The following is a 22,156-nucleotide window of genomic DNA, read 5'->3' on the forward strand; positions in this document are numbered from 1 at the left end:
ACCATTATACCAGGAAACAAGACTGTTGGTACTGGTAGAAAAGTTTGAATACAGTAAAATGCCACTTATATTTATATAATACTAGTAGTAGACTAGTCAGTAGTTTTGTTTTGATTTTTGGTTTTGAAAATCTAAAACATCAAAATATGGTGATTGGAGGCTTTTATTGACATTTTAATGTAATAATGCCTGTGTCTTTGTTCTAAAAGTTTTTTTTTTTTTTTTTTCGAGTCTGTATTGTTCAGATAACAATTACAATGATCAAAATATGACTGTCATGATTAGTCCATTCATCATTGCAGCCCAAGTATCTGCCTAGTATCTGGGTATATTCATATTTTTGACAACCACAGTAGTAGTAGTCAATTGAGTGAGAAGTGCAACTCTGACACCTGTGAGGTATAGACATCTGTCAGAACTGTAATCCGGATTTAATCAGATTATGTCCGGCTTTCTTTTGGGATCTTTGTTTTACTTTACTTCTTTGTTGTCACAATACTAAAATTTCAAACTTGTTTCCCATATTAATGAATAAACCTGTTACACAATAGAATCACATTCTATTTTCTAAAGAAAACACTTTCTTTAGACAATAGAATGTGATTTTCAACATTAAACGGTAGTACTTTTTTAATATTCCCTTGTGACCTTATATTTGTATACATAGTGGTCCATGGGCATATACTGGTCTGTGTGGTCTTACTAGTTCTGATACAGCTCAAGGTCATTCTAAAGCTATTCAGGAAAGGTTCATTTCTGTTCTGTGAATGTGACTTTATTAGTATTGATACCTGCTCTAATGAGTATCTAGTTTTGAGACAAGTTTTAGTATCAATTAATAGCTGGTTTTCAGTAGTTTTGACAACCCTGGTCCAGATAACATTATAATTATCAAAATACGACTATGATTATTATGTTTTTAGGTGATTAATCACCGCAGTCCTAGTATTTAATTCTACTGTTGTGCATCGTCTCTTCTTATCCTCCCACCCCCCCTTCCCTCCTGCCCTCTCGCCCTCTCCAGTTATCTCTTTTGTCCCATGACTGTGTGTTGTGTGTGGTTAAAGAGGTGCTAATAATCCCCCAGAGAAATGTCATTAAAACGGCGCCCCCGTGCGGCTGACGTAACCCTGACTACAAACCAACACTTGTCATGATGGAGCAGGGCCCTTTGGGAGCAGTCTGGAAACAAACAGATTAAAACCAAGACTAAACCAGGGACCAGGCTACAGACCCAAAACCAGGGATGCAGACTGAACTAGGGATTCAAACCTATGCCGTATCCCAAGGCCTGTCCCATTTCATGCATCCCACGAATGCGGCCAATCAATGTGCCGTGTGTTTCCATGGAGATCGGCTGTGAACAAAGCATGCATCAGAGCAGACTTCACGCAGCAAGCCAACGTATCCCACAGTAGGGCCAGTCGGAGCCTACCTGCCACAATAATGACTATATCAACTTTTTGTTCAGTATAAGATCGGAAGAACCATTTTAAAATTTTGCAGTATAATAAATGGTTTGTGTTGATAATAAGTCTCTCTACAGCTCAAATCTTAAGTGTTTCATTGGGCTATTTATTTCCTTTATTAACAATACTGTGCTATAGGAGTATTTTTAATAATCTTGCTTTAGGGTTATTCTGTCACTGGCGTAAAGTAATTTTCAATAACCTAGTCATTGTTGCATACCAGTGTCTTCTACCTAACACTCTCTCTCCTACTGTAGCTAATCCCCCTGAATGAAGGTTGACACTAGATTTAATGGCAACAAATCTTCAAATACACTGTAAGAGTTTGGGAAATGCATAAAAACATTGTGTAAATGCTAAGTGCCATGCTCTTACACGGTCTCAAAAGAACTGTAATGTTAACTTATAGAAGATGTAAGCTCTAATGTTCTTACATTTTAACATTCACTTTGGTTATACAAAATATTACAATTCTGCTTATATGTGACTCAAAACATGCCTTGTGCCTCTTCAGATGGGTAACTAATGCAAAAACCATGTTATTTTTGCCCCATCAACTCCATTCACTTTACTTTAGAAAACCGTGGCAAATATGGAACTTGGCTCTAAATTGGCCCCTATAACTGCTCTAGCCTCGATGAGCTTCATTTGAATGGAGCCGAACGCTATGGATGACGTCACACTCACTTAGTCCACTTCTTTATATAGGTTTATGAAATTGACACATGTTGGCGATACCTACAGAAATCTTTTGTTTTATACCAGTGTCTTAAACTTAACACTTGTCCCCTCCTCTCTCTCCTACAGAAATGTCTCTTGGTCGCCTGGCCCTGCTCCTGTCCCTGGGGCTCCTGTGTCTCTCGCTGTCCCTCAGTGTCTCCGCTCAGTCCGAGGAGGACGAGGATCTTTTGGAAGACCTCAATGATGTGGACGTAGAGGATGAAGACCTGGAACTGGCCCAAGACCAAGATCTGGACCAAGATGAAGACTCAAGTCCTCCTGAGACCAAAGCCCCACCCACTCCCAAAGTAAGATCCATAAACAGTTCAGAGAAGCCAATCAGGATGCGTGAAGCAGGAAGTGAAATAAACAAACATGGCTGCTAGGCCTGTCACAATAATCATATCGACTTATTGTTCAACATATGAGAGCTGGAACACATATTTAGGGCTCAATATTTATTGATTTGGCAAAACAAAATACAAATTTAAACCATTTAAAAAAATATTTATATAATACTGCTTTTTGGTTATATCAGTAGCATAAATTAGTTACAGTATTATCATTTATCCTCCATGTTTGCCTCAGTAATATGTTGCGTTTTACAATATGTTCCCGTGAGAGGCCTGATGGCAGCCTGCTAGTGGCTTGGAAGAATTTTTGCATATATTTTGTTCCTGCTACGTCCAGTTATTTAAAATATTACTTTTTTATACATTTGAAATAAGGAAATGAACCAAGCATGTTTCAGGATTAAGCTCCAACCAGAGCTGGTTAATATTCAGTTACATTACTCACTTATTTACTTGAGTAACCTTTTAAAGAAATTGTACTTTTCTAGCAGCATACTTTTATTCCTGCTTGAGTAATATTTTTATTCAAGTAACAGTACACTTACTTGAGTAAAAGTTGCAGTTCCTCTTCCCACTGTAAGTCTATAGTGACTTTATGTTGACAAAATAAAATAATTTGATAATTTGTTTCTTGTAGCTCCTTCACATATGATTTAGTTTAGTTCATTTTGAAAATACCAGATTTGGTTCATTATTTAATGTTTTGTCCTTCAATTTACATTAACTTAAAATTATAAGTCGGAGAGTTACTCTGTCACTTACTCTTGGACCAATCCATCGTTACTTGAAGTAACAGTACTCTTACTTCAGTATAGTTTTTGGCTACAATGATCATCAATGACTTTCTATATTTGACTTACTGTGGTGGTCAGTAGCTGATATGTCCCATCATCAATATCACATTTTTAAATGGTGTAGCAAAACTCATATATTAACTTGTAAAATGTGTAAACAGCCACCTCTTTAGTTTCATGGTGCTTCCGTTTCCATTTGAAATTTGAAATATCCCTAGAATAAAAATGTGCATTTTTTTTTCTAATATTGCTATGCAGAAAATGTGATCCATTCCCTGTTCAGGTCTGACATGAAACTAAGCCTGTCACGATAATTACTATCTACTTATTGCTCAACACATGACAGATGGAGCAATACTTTTTTGGGGGTCAGTATTTATCGTGTTACATTTTCTTTGCACTACTGGTTATTTTTTGAGTATACGATAAGATTTAAGCTGTAAAAGTTTCAATAAATCATGACCCATTACAGATGCAAACTAAGTACTAAAGTGTTTTATTCTGCTGTTTATTTATTGCAGCTCATGTTTTTTTTTACAATATTGTAGGTTCAGAATAGTTTTCATTGTTTAAATCTGCTTTTTGGTCATTGTATATTTACTTCAGCAATATGTAGCACTTCAACATGTGTTATGACAGGCCTATGTGTTATGTGACATGTTTGGGCTAAAGCTAATGTCTCATATTAATTTGTCTGTACACAAAAGAGCTATAAGGAGAGGGGGAGTCCTGTACTAACTGCCTGTGTGCCCTTGTCTGTGCAGGTGACGTACAAGGCTCCAGAGCCCAGAGGGGAGCACTACTTTGCAGAGTCCTTTGACAGGGACACAATGGACGGGTGAGGACACACACAGTATTTGGAAAGTCCAGAGTACTGTTGTACTATTGTAGTGTGTGTTATTCCTGATCCAAATGTATGTTTCACAGGTGGGTCCTGTCCAGTGCCAAGAAGGAAGATGCAGATGAAGACATCGCCAAATACGACGGTAGGTTTTATATAACATTGTATATACAGCATTTATGTTTTTTTTGTTGCTGCAAACAATAATTTTGCTAATACATTTTTAAATTCTTGCATTGTGTGAGTCCTAAACCTCTTTTCTCTCAGCACATGACATCTGGGTATAGACAAGATAATGATTATTCAAATATCAATTCCTAAATGAGTTGGCAATTTCAGTCATCAGTTGAAATTAACTTGCCCATCCCTAAAGAAATATGAAAAACATACATTCTTATGTTTTTCTGTTAATGTTTACTGTTAATGTAATGGGAATTCCCTTTCTCTTAATCACTTCTCTGCTCTGCTCCGTCTCTGCTCACTTTTTCTTACTCTTCTCTTTTCTCCCTTTTCTCTCTTTCTCCCCTGTCTCCTCTCTCTACCTCCTCTTTCTTTCCCTACTTGCTTATCCCTCTTTTTTTGGATTTTCTCCATCCCTCCCTCTCTTTCCCCATCTCCCTCCCTCTTGCCTCCCTCTCCCCCTTACCTCCCTGTCTCTCCCTGCCCACACATCTGACCTATAACTTTTCTGATGGTGCAGTCTTCTGGTTTCCATAGATATGCAGAGGTTTTAAATGCCATACTGTGAAACATTAGTATTACAGTTTTACATTGCACTTGGTGGTATTTGTGTTGAACAAACAGTGGATTTAAACTGAACCAAAATTTGACTCTCTGTATGTGGCCTGTTTCCCCTCTGATCTGACCTTTTTTTTCAGGTAAATGGGCAGTGGAGGAGATGAAGGACACCAAACTTCCAGGAGACAAAGGCCTGGTGCTGAAGTCCAGAGCCAAACACCACGCCATCTCCGCCCAGCTGCTCAGGCCCTTCTCCTTCACCAACAAGCCCCTCATTGTGCAGTAAGTCCTTCTACCTCTACTACTACTTACTTTTTATTTAACAAAACCCAAACTTCCTGATTTGTTACACTGTATTAAATGTATGTACTGTCATTTGTATCCTGAGACCTAACTATATCCTTACTTGTGTGCCTCCTCCAGATATGAGGTGAACTTTCAGTCTGGGATCGATTGTGGAGGGGCCTACGTCAAACTGCTCACCCAGACTCCAGATCTAGATCTGGTACTGCTGTTACTTCTAAAGTTTCTGCTAAAATTACCACTACTGCTATTATTTCTACTATTGCCACTAAACTAAACCTACTGATACTGCTAATATCACAATTTATGTCAATACTACAGCTAAAAGCCACCTTTGCTACTACTGCTGCTGTTAGTGCTGTTGCTGCTACTAGTACTACTCCCCAGGACTCCCACCATTCACCACATTACTTCCATCCTCAAACAGCTTTGTTGGCTTCTCATAAAACAAAGAATCAACTTCAAAATTCTCCTCATCACATTCAAAGCTGTTCATAACTAGGCCTGTCACTACTATTACTACTAATAATTACCACTACTATCGACTTATTGTTCAGTATATGTTAGATAGAACAATCATTTTTGGGATCGATACTGAAGAGGATGAAATTCATAACGCAACCAATTATTATTACCGCTACTATTAGTATTACTGCTTGTACTCGACTACTATACTGCTAAAACCACTGCTAAGGCAACTGCCACCACTAGCACTACTACTATTACTGCGATTAGCACCATAGCCCAATCCTCACCAGCAAAGAGTACTATGGTTGTAGTCTCTGCTCACTAATAGATGCCACACATATGGAGTTATTTGGTTGTACTGAATTGTGGGTAATGTAGTCCTCTTTTCTGTGTCCCCAGGCCCAGTTTGTGGACAAGACCCCGTACACCATCATGTTTGGACCAGACAAATGTGGAGAGGACTACAAGCTGCACTTTATCTTCAGACACAAGAACCCTAAAACCGGAGAATATGAAGAAAAGCACGCCAAGAAACCCGACTCAGACCTGAGAACCTACTACACCGACAAGAAGACCCACCTCTATACACTGGGTAAGCTGGTTTAGTGCTCTTTTAGTCCTTGTGGATTTGCCATCCTCTTGTCTCTGTGGAGATCTTGTACGGCACCAGGTTACATCTGTGGGGAATGCTGTATCAGTGATAAATGTGTGTAGTCTGCAGTGTTCCTTTTGTTTAGCTAGTGTTAACTGGTTTTCTGGTATTGTTGACTTGATTTTCTAGATTCTGTCAGGTACAAAGTAAATATTTAGAGTTGTAGACTGTTATATTTGTTATTAAACTGAAGCAGCTCTTGTTCAGTGAGCTTTTACAGAAGAAAATGTCATTGCTACTCACTAATAAAGTTTCAAAGGTTGTGATATCTGCATAACCTCTTTAATGTTTAATGACATACTGTGGAATATTCTCCATCTGAAACTGTACATTAGGTAGAAGGCCCAAAACGCAACATACAAGTTATAAAATTAAATAAGTCTTGACTATAACCAAATGAGTGAGATTGAGCTCTGTCCCTAACCTCCTGACCTCCTGTCCAGTGCTGAACCCTGATAACTCATTCGAGGTGCTGGTGGACCAGACAGTGGTGAACAGTGGAAGCCTGCTCACAGACATGACGCCTCCAGTGAACCCCGCTGCGGAGATCGAAGACCCCGACGACCACAAGCCGGAGGACTGGGATGAGAGAGCCAAGATCCAGGACCCTGATGCCACCAAGCCTGAGGACTGGTAAGACAAATACACATCTATAAAGCAGGCATTTACAGTTGGGAGTCTGTGGGATGTTTTAAAGTGCATATGACAGGTTAGACTACTTATGTCACCAAAACACAGTAACATGATTTATAGTTAAGAATTTAATAAAAACCTTGTGTAGTTTTTGTAAAGTTTGTAATTTGTCTTCCTGGTTGGACACAGACAGCTGATATTACATTGATACTTTGCAGTGACATTATGCTGGAGGTCGACTTTTCTGTGCATTTCTGTGGCTGAAGGTTTATCAGTTACCACAGTGACACAATGCACACATATGCGATAACTACCAGGAAAAAATGATATTGTCTGAAAGCTCAAGAAAAAAGTCTAAATGGATTTAAACGGCACATTTTCAGGAGCCTGTGATCAATCTATTACCCATCAATTTACTACTTGTACTTCATTGCCTTCCAGCACTGGTAATAAAGTACTGTTCTTAAGTAGATTTTTTTTTTAGGTCTCTGTACTTAAGTACTTTTTTCTGCATTTTAATAGATTATTTTTTCAGACCAAGATTTAGTTGGTTTTTTTCACATGTGACAGTTTCAACTGAGGAAGAGCGCTAGTGACAAGTCGAAACTGTCAGGTATGAAAACAATTTAAACCTTGGTCTGGAATAAGAATCTATTAAAATAATTTAACAGAAGACCAGATGAGCACAGATTAAAGTCTAACTTGAGTCACAGAGCTACAGACGGAGCAGTGCTTACAGTTGGCATGATGTCATACTCACAGATCGGAGAGAAAGAGACAGTTTTCAGTATTGATTACATTGTACTTTGCCATGAAATATCCAAAAGGTAAATGCACGAATGTTGAACGTGATCATTTCTATCAGTGACTAGACCCAATAACCCTCTGTAAATGTACATTTTAATAATATTAATTTTAGCTGCCCCCATCTGTATTAAATATTCTTAACCTATAGAATGTAATGCCATCGTAAATCCATAACTGTTAGCAACCATAATGTTAACAAAAGCTACAACTTGTTTAAATTACACAATAGTGATAGCTTTTTCCACCAACTGCTGATAAATGATAAATATTCACCACAAGTACTAACCCACCAAACCAAGTCACAATTAGAAAAACATGACAACCTGTCATATGCAGAGTTGTCAACTGGCTCAGCTTTAGCATTATTCACGGTTAACTGACTTTGTAGTGCTTCAAGTCAAACTGTAGGGGGCACTCTAAGAAGGCAAAAACTGTAAACAAGACAAGTAATTGAGTTCAGCTTAAACATTTTTGCTTAAAGCCCTACTGGAACATTTCATCCTGTTAAATAGACTTACTAGCATTTATATGACTAGTGATTTACTGGTGATGCTGTGTACATGTAGGGGTTCATAATCTAGAGTGTCATCTGTATTGCTTTAAATAAGAACACACAACACAAATGGACTGTCCCCTAACCCATACTTTTGTGCAGGGATGAGGATGCGCCTGCTCAGGTCCCTGATGAGTCTGCAGTTAAACCTGAAGGCTGGTTGGACGATGAGCCAGAGTACATTGGAGACCCCGACGCCCTCAAACCAGACGACTGGTAACACACTTTTATGCTTTTATTTTAAACCTACACTTAGCCCGGGGTTTAGCATAGCAGTGCTGATAGTAGAAGGCTCGTTGAAGGCCGCAACAATAATAGACATGGTGTGATATGGATTATACTTTTTTTCCTCACCGATATTTGAAATTTGATCTGCTGTCGTGACTTCTTTATTTCTACTTGTGGGCCTTAGCAGGAGGTTTAAACTTGTAATTCCCAAATTTGCATATTTATGAAAAATGGTATTATGTGATGTACTAGTTCCATTATTAATACACCAAAAATATGAATAAATATCTGCTCAAAATTCGTATCTATATGACTGCTAATGCGAGTTAACATCTGTGTGTGTGTTCAGGGATGAGGACATGGACGGTGAGTGGGAGGCTCCTCAGGTCCCTAACCCCAAATGTGAGACTGCTCCTGGGTGTGGCGAGTGGAAGAGGCCTATGGTGGATAACCCCAACTACAAGGGCAAGTGGAAGCCCCCCATGATTGACAACCCCAACTACCAGGTAATGCAACAGTCTGGACAAGACCAAATTTAACTCAGATCTGTCAACAGAAGCTTAACAATAAACTTTTATTTATAGTGTCTGCTTTGTGTTAGAGAGCCGGCAGTGGTGTAGTTTATAAGCGTTCACCCTAGGGCCAAACGGTCACAGGTTCACTTATAGTCATTGTGTCTCTGGGTTTGGCACTCACATCGGGGGTTTTAACACTGTTGGAACCTTTTCCCCTTTTGACACTATGGCAGATTGGGAATCAGTGTTTGTTTTGACAAGAAATTATCATTTAGTTTTAGTCTTAGTCTTTTTTGACTAAAACTATTTTTCGTTCTTGTCAAGATTTAGTTAAATTATTACTTTTAGATTTTGAGTTTTAATCTACAGGAATGTGATGCTAATTTAGTCAACTGAAAAGTTTTAGCCAGTCTGAAAAAAAATTATATTATTTAACTATTGCTTCATGGGTCATGTACAGAGGTGTTCCTTGGATGTTAAAGAGGAGGTATTATGCAAATTAAATTTTTTGAAGCCACCTCAGCTGGCTCTTTGTGTGGAGGAGCAGTGACTCTACTCCGAGCTCCTCCCATGTGACTGAGTGCGACCAAAGTGAAACTTATCAAACATGTTAACACACTGTTTTTCTGTGAATGTAGCATTTTCAAAACAGTGAAAGGTAACATGGTGATCTAAATATGTTATGCATTAGTAGTTAATACCCCATAGAAGTAAAAGACCCCCTCTTTAAGTTTGTTTATGGCCTGGAACTTGGAACTGGTTCTTTGTGACATCTTCTGATAAACCATGAACTGAATGGAAAAAAGTTATTTGGCGCATCTTGCTAAGGTTGCATAGTTTGAACCCTCTTTGGTCTTGCTCTCTTCAGGGAGTGTGGAAGCCCCGTAAGATCCCAAACCCAGCCTTCTTCGAGGACTTGGAGCCCTTTAAGATGAGTGCGTTCAGCGCAGTGGGCCTGGAGCTGTGGTCCATGTCGTCCGACATCTTCTTCGATAACTTCTTCATCACTGATGACAGGAACGCAGCAGAAAGGTGGGCAGCAGAAGGATGGGCCCTCAAGAAGACTGCAGAGAGTGCTGCCGAGGTAAGGACTGAACTCTAAGCTCTGCTCCTCTGGCTCTCTGCTCCTCTGGCTCACATTGACCTGTTCTCTTGTCTCTTCAGCCTGGTTTAGCCACTCAGATGCTGTCTGCTGCAGAGGAGCGTCCGTGGTTATGGATCGTGTACGTCCTGACCGTCGCTCTTCCTCTCGTCCTCATCATCGTCTTTTGTTGCACTGGGAAGGTATGGCTCCTCACACTTATTCCGGATAGTAGTCAAAGTTTAACTCTTAAATGGCTGAGATGTGAATGCTGTGACTAATGTGATTTCAATTGCCATACTTGTCAAATTAAACCTATAACTTAATAAAAAACAAAAAAATTTAAAATTAAGATTAATTATAACTTTTCCCACAAATTCAGTTTTGTGGGAATTTTATAAAATAATTCATTAACCTTGCTAATGTGTGTCCCCATATATAAAGTAAACTGTTTAAATATTGGTCACAATAATTTAAAGGTCCAATATTACACAAAATTTGACTCTTGTGAGCTTAGGTTATAATGCTGTTGCCTCCTAAAAAACATACCTGGAGTTGTGTTTTGTTTCATTCACATGTTTAAGTAACCCTTTATCATTAGTCTGTCCACATCTCCAAAGCTCAAAATGCTCTGTTCCACTCTGTGATGTCATGTAGTGGTAGTTTTCAAGTTAACGTCTACCTTTTGCATTTAGTTCAGTAGACACTGGCAATTCCAGGTCTGAAATAATCCAAATGATTCCAGTAAAGGTGTATAAAAACACAGTGCGCACTTCCTGTTTTACCACATTACATCACAAGGTGGAACAGTGTGTTTTCTCTTTGAGAGAAAAGCTTCAGTATGCAGGGTTTGTGTGTTAAACATGTGTGAATGAAACAAAGCACAACTTCAGGTATGTGCGTGATGAGGAAACAATATTATAACATAGATCAGAGAAAAACCTAATATCAGACTTTTATATTGTTTTTGATTCATTGATTAGAAAAAGCTCAATGAATCCTCACGTTGTATTCCTATAGTTTCTGTGACTAAAAGCAGCTGTGTTCTCGGTATTGACCTTATTCCGCCCCGCCCACTTTTGCCTCTAAATGCTTCTAAACTGCACTTTGTGGTGGTACTTCAAGTTAAGCAGGAATCCCATTAATTTCAGAGGAGAATTTGAAAAAAGTTCAATGTTCATGTGACCAACAAGTGAACACTGCCCCCTTTTTCTGGGAGGCTTTAAATCGGCTTTGTAGTCCCAATATTTGCTGTCAAGATCCACAGGCCAATGCCATTGTCATTCGGGTTTTATTATTTTTTCAACACCCATGGCAACTTCCAGACTAAGGTCAATACTCTACATATACTAGTCTATGTGGTCTTATACTTGTTCAGATACAGCTCAAGCTTTAGTATTGATACCTGCTCAAATAAGGATCTAGACTTCATACTGGTTTAAGTATCGATAGTATCTTATTTTCGATACTTCTGGCAGTCCTACTTCTTTTTAATAGCAATGTCGACATAAGTGATCCCATGACTGTTGTCCACAGAAGTCCACAGCTCAGAGCCAGCTCAGTCTGACCGGTCTGCAGCAGAAGCGCGAGGACTCGGTGACCAGTCGTAGAGTAGATCGAACTAGGGCGCAGTGATATGCCATTTGAATCAGAAGATTTTTGACATGATCCAGTGCTTTTCTGTTTAATACATCTCTAGGATCAAATCTCACTTCTATTTGTCAGTGTCCTTAAGGCTCAGATGGTGGTTATAAAAATTCAGAGTGAAGCATGAATCCTCAGATGACTGAAGTTCAGGCAATGTATAACTCCTTCAATAGATCATCAAATAAATGATCTCTTTAATTTTGTGATGTACACTACAGGTTGCGGTCTGTCATTCATTTTTTTTTTTTATTGTTACTATTTTCTACATTTTGTATACAAAGAGAATACATCAAATATATGAAGTAGTAAAAAAAGTTAATTGACTACTAAGTTTTTATTATAGTCAAATCCTTAAAGTAGCAACCCCTTTGCTTTGTCAAAAATATTTAGTAGAGGTATTTAACTTTTTTCCTTTGTCACATAATTGCATTTTCATACATATATTTCACTTCATGTATTTGATGTCTTCTGGATGTATATAAAATGTAGAAAAGTAGTGAAAGTGAAGAAAGGGAAAACACTGAATGAGATCGTGTGTTCAAACTTTTAACAGGCAGTGTACATTTTAGCCATATATCACCCACCCCTAGATTAAATATTAAAGTTTCTGCTTTTGTTGCCTCTGCTGGTGAAATTGGGACAGTACAGGTTGTTCTTTTAAGCCCAACTTGTTGTGTGGTTGTCAAAAACATCTGTGTCTTTTTTTTTTTTTTTTTTTTTGCATCTAAAATAAATGTTGCAGCTTGAGTGGTGATTCTAATGCACATGTTAAATGTTTAAACCAGTAAGGCACCATTTTGTTTTCTGTATTGACCAAAGGAACCATAACAACGGCTCTTTTTTTTGTGTCCTTAACAGAAGAAGACCCCAGCTGCAGAGTATAAGAAAACCGACGAGCCACAGCCGGACGTGAAGGAGGAAGAGGAGGAGGGCCAGGAAGAAGACAAGACCAGCCCAGGTAATACTACACAACTCCACTATAAAACCTGTAGGGGGCAGTGTTTCAAGGGCTTGGTCTAAATAATAGCATCAAATGTGTTTCTGATTTTAGTGCAAAACAAATTCTGTAATCCATTTGACATTTTAAGAGGATAAACCCCTTGAAACCCCTCAAGATAAAACATGGCATATAAGACACAAACACACACACAATCATACCAGACTCTCAGCTAACCAACCCTCCCTAAACAGTCTAACAGTTTACATCTATTTATTTATATGTGCTGTGGCATGTTGATTCATGTAGTTCGTATTGGTAAGGAAAATCGTGATGAGAAGGTTACAAACATGCTTAAGTTGTTCTAAAATGGCATTTCTGAACCATGGGAGAGAGGTCAGAGAGCGGAGAGATATTGGGAGATGGTTCCAATGAGTTGTGTTGAAATGGACGTTCACCTACTTCCATTTTTAATTCTGGGGCCATAAAATTGAGGTGGTTGGTATTGTGATGTTTGTATGAGGAGCTAAATGGGATTAAATATTGTTTTAAATATAAAGGGTAATTAAAGGGTAAAGATAGAAACATTTAAAAATAAATTGTAAGCAGTGAGGGTGCCTTCTTGCTGATAAAGAAGGCCATGACAGCTGATGGTACGTACATCAAATGTGACAAACGCTATTGGAGCTATGGGTTAGCATGTTAGCTTAGCATTCTTGTTTCTTACATGTCTTGTGCAATTGTGCGCTTGAGGTTCTTCCAGGGTTGTCTAACCCTGTGACTAAACAAAAAACCCTTCCCACAACCACATTTCAAATACAGCTGCTAAACTAGGCCTGGTTTCATTTCGCTTTCCATTTCCACCTCCATTTTTCAGCTGTCAATCAAATACGCCATATTAAGTGGTGCCCCAAAGCTCAGAGGAGGCCATGGAAGGAAACCACGGAGGAAACATGAGCGAGGGTTTAGGAGGCAGACCTCGGATACAATAATATAACTGTATTTGTCTCACAATCAGGAGTTTGTTTTGTTGCAACTACACAAGTACAGGAATAGCAGCAAAGATGAAATTGACAATAACACATTTGTCTAAAACTAAACATGTTGGTCTGACTTTGATTTAAAAGTCCTGTAATAGTAATATTATTGTATAGTCTTCACTACAAGGTCATTTTGGTCAGAACTAGCACCTGAGGAAAGTCCCATTCACCCTCCTCTTGCCTCTCCCCTCTGCCCCTCTTCTCCTCTGCTCTTCTTCTCCTCTGCCCCTCTTCTCCTTTGCCCCTCTTCTCCTCTGCTCTTCTCTTCCACTCCTCTTCTCATTTGCTTCTCTTATCTGCTCCTCTGCTTCTCTCTCCCCTCTGCTCCTCTCTCCCCTCCCCTCTGCTCCTCTCTCCCCTCCCCTCTGCTCCTCTCTCCCCTCCCCTCTGCTCCTCTCTCCCCTCCCCTCTGCCTGTCTCTGCTCCTCTCTCCCCTCGTCTCTGCTCCTCTCTCCCCTCGTCTCTGCGCCTCTCTCCTTCCTTCCTCACCCTACATAGTGCTTAGTTCCACTTTAAGCATCCCCATTAGGTTAATCCTCCAGGTAGGTACCCCTGACCAGGATCCTGGCTCAGATCTGGAGAAGGGTCCAGCTAGGTACTCTGACTGTGTTGACACTGGCTCTTTTACTGTGAAACATATGTCCTCATGTGTTCTCCTAAATTCTTTTTGAGATGTGATGGCTAATTTTATTGTGTATTTCAGCGGAGGAGGCAGAGGAGGTGGAGGAGGACGCAGCTGAAGCAGAGGAAGGAGAAGAAGGAGAAGAAGGAGAGGAAGGAGAGGAAGGAGAAGAGGAGGAAAAGGCAGAAGAGCCAGAGAAGGACACAGAGGCTGATGAGGTAAACATGGGACTGTACATCTCTAGACCAGATAAGAAGTAGCATTGTTCTGATATTGATACCTGGCCCTAGGAAAGCTGCTAATACAATGTCCAAGTTAGATAACTCTGAGGACATTGCTAATTATACAGAATAAACAATATCCATGCTAGCTGTTGTCTATGCAGTTCATTTGACTAACGTTGTGCTTCCACTCCTAAGGCTAAATAAAGGCATTAAAGGGAGTATCACACATGTCCTTTTCTGTTATTACCAGTGGTTTTAAGCTGCTCTGGGAGTTGGCATTAGCGCTTTCATTAGCCTCAAGCTGTATACAGCGGTTGCGCCTCTCAAGTGCATGTCGTCCTTTGGATCAAAACAACTCTTAAGTGTAGTAGTCGTTTTCTGCTGCTTATGTCATTAAATCACTGTTTGTCTTGCAGAAGAAATAAGTTTGGATGTTACAAAGAGGTAAATGCAAAAACAAAAATCAGCCAATTGTTCATTTTAATCTTGATTTTAAAATTCCCAGATCATGTTTGGTGCTTTTGTCCTGAGATCATCAAATCAGACTTGTTGATTTATTCTTTTTCTGTGAAGCAGTTAGGGGTGGGGCTAGGGGGTAGTTGTAAACGGGACTTCTTTCGTGTTCAATTTCAAGGTGTTGGTTCCTCTAAAGCTCAGCATTTGACCATTTCCCAAACAAAATCCAGGACTTACCCAGGACTAATCCAGGACAGGTTTAAACTTGAACTAAACCAGATCTAAATGGGTACATTCAGTTAGATTTTTGTGGTTTATCTCCATGGAAACATATACTTAACAATAGATGTTTAACCTGCTCTGGATCATTCATGAACTTGTAAACCTAAACTAGGACTTGACCCACTGTTGAACGGGACTAAGCAAGGATTTAAAGCTACAGTATGTAACTCTTTAGTCAAAAATAGACAGACTAAAATAACATTCAGTTAGGTTGTTTTTATTGAACTGAAAAACATGCCTGTTAACTGTTACATCTCCACAAACCCTCGCCCTCCTTGTCTCCATGGAAATGTTGTTCCTTTGGCTATAATCTTCCACAGTACAGGATAAAATTTGAGTGAATGTTCCAAAGTATGGTTGTATGGTTTCCGTGGGATCATGCAGAAAGTTACATACTGTACCTTTAAATGCATTTGTGGTATAAATTAGTTATGTCACAGTTTTGGGTCTTTTGAAACAATGGCAAACTTTACTTCTATAACTGCACTTTGAATTTGAATGACCTTCAAACTTGATTCTTCTTGACACAGTATTTTCAATTATAATTTTTAATATTTGTTCCCTTATTTTGTAGAAACTGGAGGAGGACATTCTGCGCAGATCTCCCAGAAACAGGAGACCTCGAAAGGACTAAACAAACTCCTCTGTCCCTAAAAGCACCCTAAACCCTGCCCCTTCTCTCTGAGGGCATTGGATAACAGCCACCAGAAGACCCTTCCCTTCCGCCCTGAGGAAGAATCTGATTGGATGAAAAGCCTGGGACTGAGAGAATTTTCAGAAACTGTATCATTCCATAAAAACATCGAGAACCGCCGTCCGTCACTACGATAACACGAGCTAAGACTAAGCTAATATGCTAAAGCTAAGAAAGGTAGGAAGAAAAAAGTCTATCACAGTCAGACAAATAAAATGTATTATGTTCAATAACCAAATATTCATCAAAATGAACCTATACTTTTTTAAATTATGATTTTTAGGCTAGCGATGTATGCTAGGCTAAAGCAGATGCTAATGACTTGCTAAATGGATTGAAATGGTTTTAAAACTCACATGTTAGTGCTCAACAATTACATTCAACTTTTCTCTAAATTAGGCAGGGGCTGATACGGATTTTTTTGAACCGATAAGTTATACTGAATTTGTCTTGCTGTTGTGGGCGATAACAGATATTTGCCGATAATTATGACCAAATTTATGCTAAAGGTTAATTTGTAAACTTCACTATAACTTAAGTATTAAACAATAATTCACACATTCTGGTAGTGCAGAAAAAATATCAGTTTGAGATAAATGTTCAATATCGGGCCTATACGATAACCTTCTTCCAGATTAATCAGAATGTAATTTGACACAAAAATATTAATTATTTAGATTAGGGATGGTTTATTTGTTAAGCCATGGATTATAGCTTTTTCTATTAAAATTTGAAATCATGTCTCGGGAGTTTCTTGGTTTCACGACTAAACCAGACCTAAACCCACTTGCATACTTGTCATCTTAGAAATCTTTAAGTCTCTCTCCATTCTAAATTGCTAAATGTTAAATTCGGCTAATTTGTTTCAGTTTCTTAAACTCTAAATTAGTTTGTCAAAGGTGAACAATCCTCCTTTTGAATTGACCCCATTTGTAAAGAAACCGGCACTAACTCTAGCGCTTATCCCCGTTCTTCCCAAATATTTCACTGCCAAATCAGCCCCATGATTTTAAAGGCATGGCACTTTTACTCCACTGTGAGAAGATTAGATTTTTTTATAGACCATGCCCATTTATAAAGAAATTTGAAAAGTAAAAAGTGTTTAGCTTAAAATAGGAAAGTAGCTTAATAATCCTTCTGAAAAAAGGATCTTTTGTCTCATTTCGTGTAACTTTGAAGCTGTATTTGCATTTTTTATATTAGAATAGACTAATGAATTCACCAAATCTACTAAAACCAAAAATATTTCTTTGTTCAAATATTTAGCTTGGGACCTTCAGTTTAACAATTTCAACTTTAAAAACTGCTCTATTTTGAAACCATGAACTCATCAGCAAGTCATTAGTATTTTCCAACGTGAAATCCAAATCCAATACTGATTCTAACATTTTTCAAATTTTCCATAATTCAAATAAAATCAAAATATTTCTTTTGGCTGTGTTGGCTTTATACTTAAAGCAGATAACTTTTCTCTAACATCTTGTTTATTCTGCATTTTGACTCTGAATACTGTGCACTGATTGGTTGGCGGGCGGTGGGTAGGTTTGTAGTAGGGTTGTTTAAATAAAATAATTATTAATAAAATTGTTTGGACGATTTTTTTATTTTATTTTAAATTTTTTTTTTAGCCTCAAAGCTCCGTGTTTTCTTTTTTAACACTTTTTTTTGTCTTGTCTTGATGCATTCACGTTTTTAGGGTGGGTCCAGTTACATGTACGCAGATAATTTTCCATATTTTCCTCAGTATTTATATCTAATTGTTGAATATTTTGGATTTTTTTGGAAATTACCTCTTGTCTGGATATAAACATTGGGATTGAAAAACTATCCCTTGAACATGTAATGGGCCCTAAAGCTGCCTAGTCTAACTCTAGTCTGACTTCTGCTGTTTTTGTCATCTTTTCAATTTTTTTTTATTTTCTTTGTAATATTTTTTCTTGCAATGCTGTTTGTAGAGACAAACGTGACGCTGAGATACTGTGACCGAGGCTGTGTGTGCATGGAACAGATGTTTGAATAAAAAGACTAAACCAGATCTAGATTCAAGCGTGCGTTTTTATAAGCATTGACGTCAGGCCACTGGAGGGCCCAGCACCTGCTAGTTTCCACGGAGATGGTATCATTTTATCACTTGTTACTTTTAATACATGTTTAATTGGAGAAACACATAAAAAATACTTGTCTTAAAGGATATAGATGAGTTAAATGTCTTATCAAGGGACTTTATAGGCAAACTAATAACATGCCCATGAAGACAAGCAAGTGATGGTCCTTCCACCATAAAGTTTGTGTTTTTGTTTTTTTTAATCTAAGGTTTGATTTTAAATTTCATAAATCTGATCTGTGTTCCCTGATGTGATGTAAACATGTTTAAATCAAATACAGCTGTTACTGATAACACTTGTGACTGATTTATTCTATTGTAGAGATATTGGACATGATGGACAAGTTGTTCATGTTATAATTTGATGTTTTGGTTCAAGGCGATTATCCAATCAGAAAACAGAATGAGCTTCACATTAGTCTCATTTGTGTTGCCAGTTTTGTGCTGAAATCCAGTTGGTTTAAAGCTAAAATGCCTTTCTCTGATCTGAATGGTCACTACCTAAACCCCAACACCTGGAGGCAATCATGAATCAGTGCTAGTGCAGCCTCTGCAGCTCAGTGAGTGAATTCTGGAGGCAGTGGTGGAATGTAACTAAGTACTGTACTTAAGTTCAAATTTTAGGTATCTATACTTGAGTACATTTTAATGTGGATACTTTTTTTACTTTTGCTTCATTACATTTAAAAGCAGGTATCTGTACTTTCTACTCCACTACCACCAAGTATTTTATTTTTATTACTGTTTGAGACCTGCTGAAAAGGCTGAGCATTTATTTTTAACACATTCGTAGTCTCAGCAAAACAAAAATACAAATAAAAACAGTCTGGAAAAAAATCTCTTCAGCTGTTTCTGTTGAACAAAAATCAGCACAAATCTATCAAAATCACTACATCACTGCTTTATAAGATCTGAAAATCTACACAAAATACTTTTACTTAAGCAGATTAAGTAGATGTGATACTTTTAGTTGAGTTTTGTTTTTTTGTTGTTGTTTTTTTTTTTGCTCCAGTATCTGTACTTTTACTTAAGTAACAAAATTGAGTACTTCTTCCACCACTGTCTGGAGGTTCTGACCTTTCACATGAGGCATGGCCTGTCCATATACTGAGAAAGAGAAAAGCTTGTCTGTATTCACCGGCAACCCAAAAAAATGCTGACTATAGTAGCATTTTTATTTTTTATTTATTTTTATTTATTTTTTTTACAGTAATTCATTCCCTAGGGGTGTGAAGCTAGTTGTAGGCACTGCTCTGTCTGTAGCTCTTTTAGACTTAAATTTTTTTTTTTTTTTTAAATCTCACCAGAAACTTGGCTTAGTTGGAACTATGGATACTCAGATTGATCAGAGGCTCCTGAAAATGGCAGAGTTTGATCATTTGCTAATGTGTGCACTGGGTAACCATGGTAACTGCTGAACATTCCAGCATAGGCATAGATGTAGAACACCCCCAGCATGATGTCACTGCAAACTTTCAATAGGCATCATTTTTAACAAGTCTTAAATATAGACTGATGATCAATTATGTTTTAGTGAAAAGTTTAGTCTAACTTGGGATATGAGACTTCCTGTTGTAAAATATCTACATTTAGCAATGCATACTACTTTAAACGTGTATCTCAATGTAGTAATGATAAAGTAAATAACATGTGAATACCAGTAAAATGCAGACAACTAAAATACAATGAGACATTGTTGCTCAGAGTCAAGGACCAAACTGTGAGTTCCTCCGACCCTGCCATTGCGCAGGAGCTCAGGAAGATGCATTATCTTCCTGAGCTCCAGCGCAATGGCAGGGCCGGAGGAACTGATATGCTGACCAGAAGAAGATCCTCCTTCACACACACACACACGAGGGACACTATAAAAACTGTACACATGCACATCTCAGGCCTCTCATCCTATCCTTTTAGTAGAGTTTGTTGCATCATTGTCCACTTTACCACTGCGAAACTTATTCAATCCTTCTGACTTTATGTTTCAGACTCTTGGTTCTCTTTGACGCTTACACCATAAACGAACAGTCTTACATGCAACATCTTGAGGACTTTTTTCCCATTCAGTTATATTTAGTTTTAAATTGTTAATTGCTATGGCAGTGTTCCCAATTTATAATCATTCTGAAACCCATGGATCGGTTACTCTGTGTGTGTGTGTGTGTGTGTGTGTGTGTGGGGGTGTGTTGGTGTGTGTGTGTGTATGTGTCTGTGTGGGTGTGTGTGTGTGGGCGTGCGTGGGTGTGTGTGTGTGTGGGGGGGGGGGTGCGTGTGTGCGTGTCGTCTCATCTCATCGTCGTGGAGATGAGATGTCAGATTCTAGAATCAGAGGTTTTGTTATAAGTGTAAGTTCCCGCGCTCATTTGGCTCATAACTTCTCAGACACCGATGGAAACACACGCAGAAAACGATCGCTCCACGACTTTCACCATGAAGCCTTGGTACTTGTACACGTATGAGGACGACATGCACCTCTACGATGAGGACTTCAACCTGGAGGCTCTGCTCTGTCCCACACCATCAGGGGACGATCAAGAGTCAGAGGAGACCCACCTGGAGTCTCCCACCACCCAGGACTCCTCACACCCAGAGGAGAGAGGTCCAGCCCAGGTAACCCTGGACGAGGTACCCCTGGATGAGGTACCCCTGAACGAGGTATCCCTGGACGAGGTACCCCTGGATGAGGTACCCTTGGATGAGGTACCCCTGAATGAGGTACCCCTGAACAAGGTACTCTTGGATGAGGTACCCCTGGAGGAGGTACTCTTGGATGAGGTGCCCCTGGACGAGAGCGCTCTGGTCAGGGCACTCCGCCAAGAGTTGGAGCGAACGAGGGCCGAGCTCGCAAATCAGGTCCAAATGAGCCAAGCACTGGACCTGAGGCTCAAAAAGCAGGAGAGGATCGACCAGGAGAAAGACCTGGAGATCCAAAATCTTACTGAGGCCCTCCAAAAGAAGGAGGAAGAACTGCAGCAAGAGACTGAGGACCATCGGCAGAGAAGAATCAAGCATCTCAAGTCAGTGATGGAGATGATGGGGGTGAAAAAGGAGTTGCACAAGCTCAAAAAGGCAACAGCAAACACAGACTTGGAGTTAGAAAAAGTCACTGCGTTGCTCCAAGAGAAAGAGAAGGAGCTGGTTTCCCACGTCAGTGCTCATAAACAGCTGAGAAACCTCTACATCATGGCAGGGCACGAGAACATGCGTCTGAAACAGGAGCTTCACTACTGCAACAACGTTACAGCACAAATGGAGCTGGAGTTCTATAAAGTCAAGGAGAAGCTCCAGAAGAAGGAGAAAGAGCTGGATAGTGTCCCCAGTGCACACAACAGAGAGCAGTTTCACAGTGCACTGAAGGAGAACACACAGCTCGCACTGACCTTTGCACAGAGGAACATGGAGGCAATGAGCAGGACACTGAAAGAACAAGACACTGAGATCGCTGCCCTGAAACTCCCACACTGGACTGATCCAGAGGCCTGCAGCCGCGAGACAGTCCAGAGCACGAGCGTCAAAACCAGGGCCAAGGAGCAGAGGGACGACAAAACCCCTCTAACAATGGACAACCGAGCAAGCATCGACACTATCGGAGATGCTACTGAAGTCGAGAAAGAAGAACGCTCGACTTCACAGCTGCGGTCGTCCAAGGAGGAGGTGAGCTCCCTAAAAAAGGAGAAGATGAAACTTAAATCTGCTCTGGAGCAAAAGGCACAGCGACCCGCTCGACTAATGAAGAGTGGAGAAGCAGAGGAGCGGCCCCGGCGTTACCAGCGCTAAGGCGGCTCCACACATGACCTCTGACCCCTGCATTAAGACTTAATAAAACTTTAACTTTAAAACTAAATATCTGTTATTTGTGTTTTATTGTTTTACAGTCCAAACCTATAACTGGTCACTATTATGAAAGACACTGGTGAATTCTGAAGTAAAAGTAAAATTCCAAAAGATACTCAAGTAAAAGTGTTAAAGTACCTGTTTAAAAGTGTATTTAAAGAGTA

General features: G+C 39.2%; 1 protein-coding gene across 3 annotated transcripts in view; it reads left to right on the forward strand.

Moving 5' to 3' along the window:
* canx (calnexin) overlaps positions 1-16,163 on the forward strand; it is a 251,927-nt gene extending 235,764 nt beyond the window's left edge. The window contains exons 2-16 of one of the 3 annotated variants that reach the window (XM_033967102.2): positions 2,277-2,497; positions 4,101-4,174; positions 4,264-4,322; positions 5,056-5,197; positions 5,339-5,420; positions 6,086-6,278; positions 6,782-6,971; positions 8,434-8,547; positions 8,909-9,065; positions 9,943-10,158; positions 10,239-10,358; positions 12,661-12,760; positions 14,483-14,619; positions 15,042-15,069; positions 15,938-16,030. In XM_033967102.2, the coding sequence (XP_033822993.1) occupies positions 2,279-2,497; positions 4,101-4,174; positions 4,264-4,322; positions 5,056-5,197; positions 5,339-5,420; positions 6,086-6,278; positions 6,782-6,971; positions 8,434-8,547; positions 8,909-9,065; positions 9,943-10,158; positions 10,239-10,358; positions 12,661-12,760; positions 14,483-14,619; positions 15,042-15,050 (1,812 nt within the window). In that variant the 5' untranslated portion in view covers positions 2,277-2,278 and the 3' untranslated portion in view covers positions 15,051-15,069; positions 15,938-16,030. Of the gene's footprint in view, positions 1-2,276; positions 2,498-4,100; positions 4,175-4,263; positions 4,323-5,055; positions 5,198-5,338; positions 5,421-6,085; positions 6,279-6,781; positions 6,972-8,433; positions 8,548-8,908; positions 9,066-9,942; positions 10,159-10,238; positions 10,359-12,660; positions 12,761-14,482; positions 14,620-15,041; positions 15,070-15,937 lie in introns of all 3 variants that reach the window. The other 2 variants (XM_033967100.2, XM_055221684.1) reach the window with 2 other exon arrangements.
* Positions 16,164-22,156: the final 5,993 nt, after the last annotated feature.

The sequence above is a fragment of the Periophthalmus magnuspinnatus genome, chromosome 5, assembly GCF_009829125.3.
Source record: "Periophthalmus magnuspinnatus isolate fPerMag1 chromosome 5, fPerMag1.2.pri, whole genome shotgun sequence".
NCBI lineage: Eukaryota > Metazoa > Chordata > Actinopteri > Gobiiformes > Gobiidae > Periophthalmus > Periophthalmus magnuspinnatus.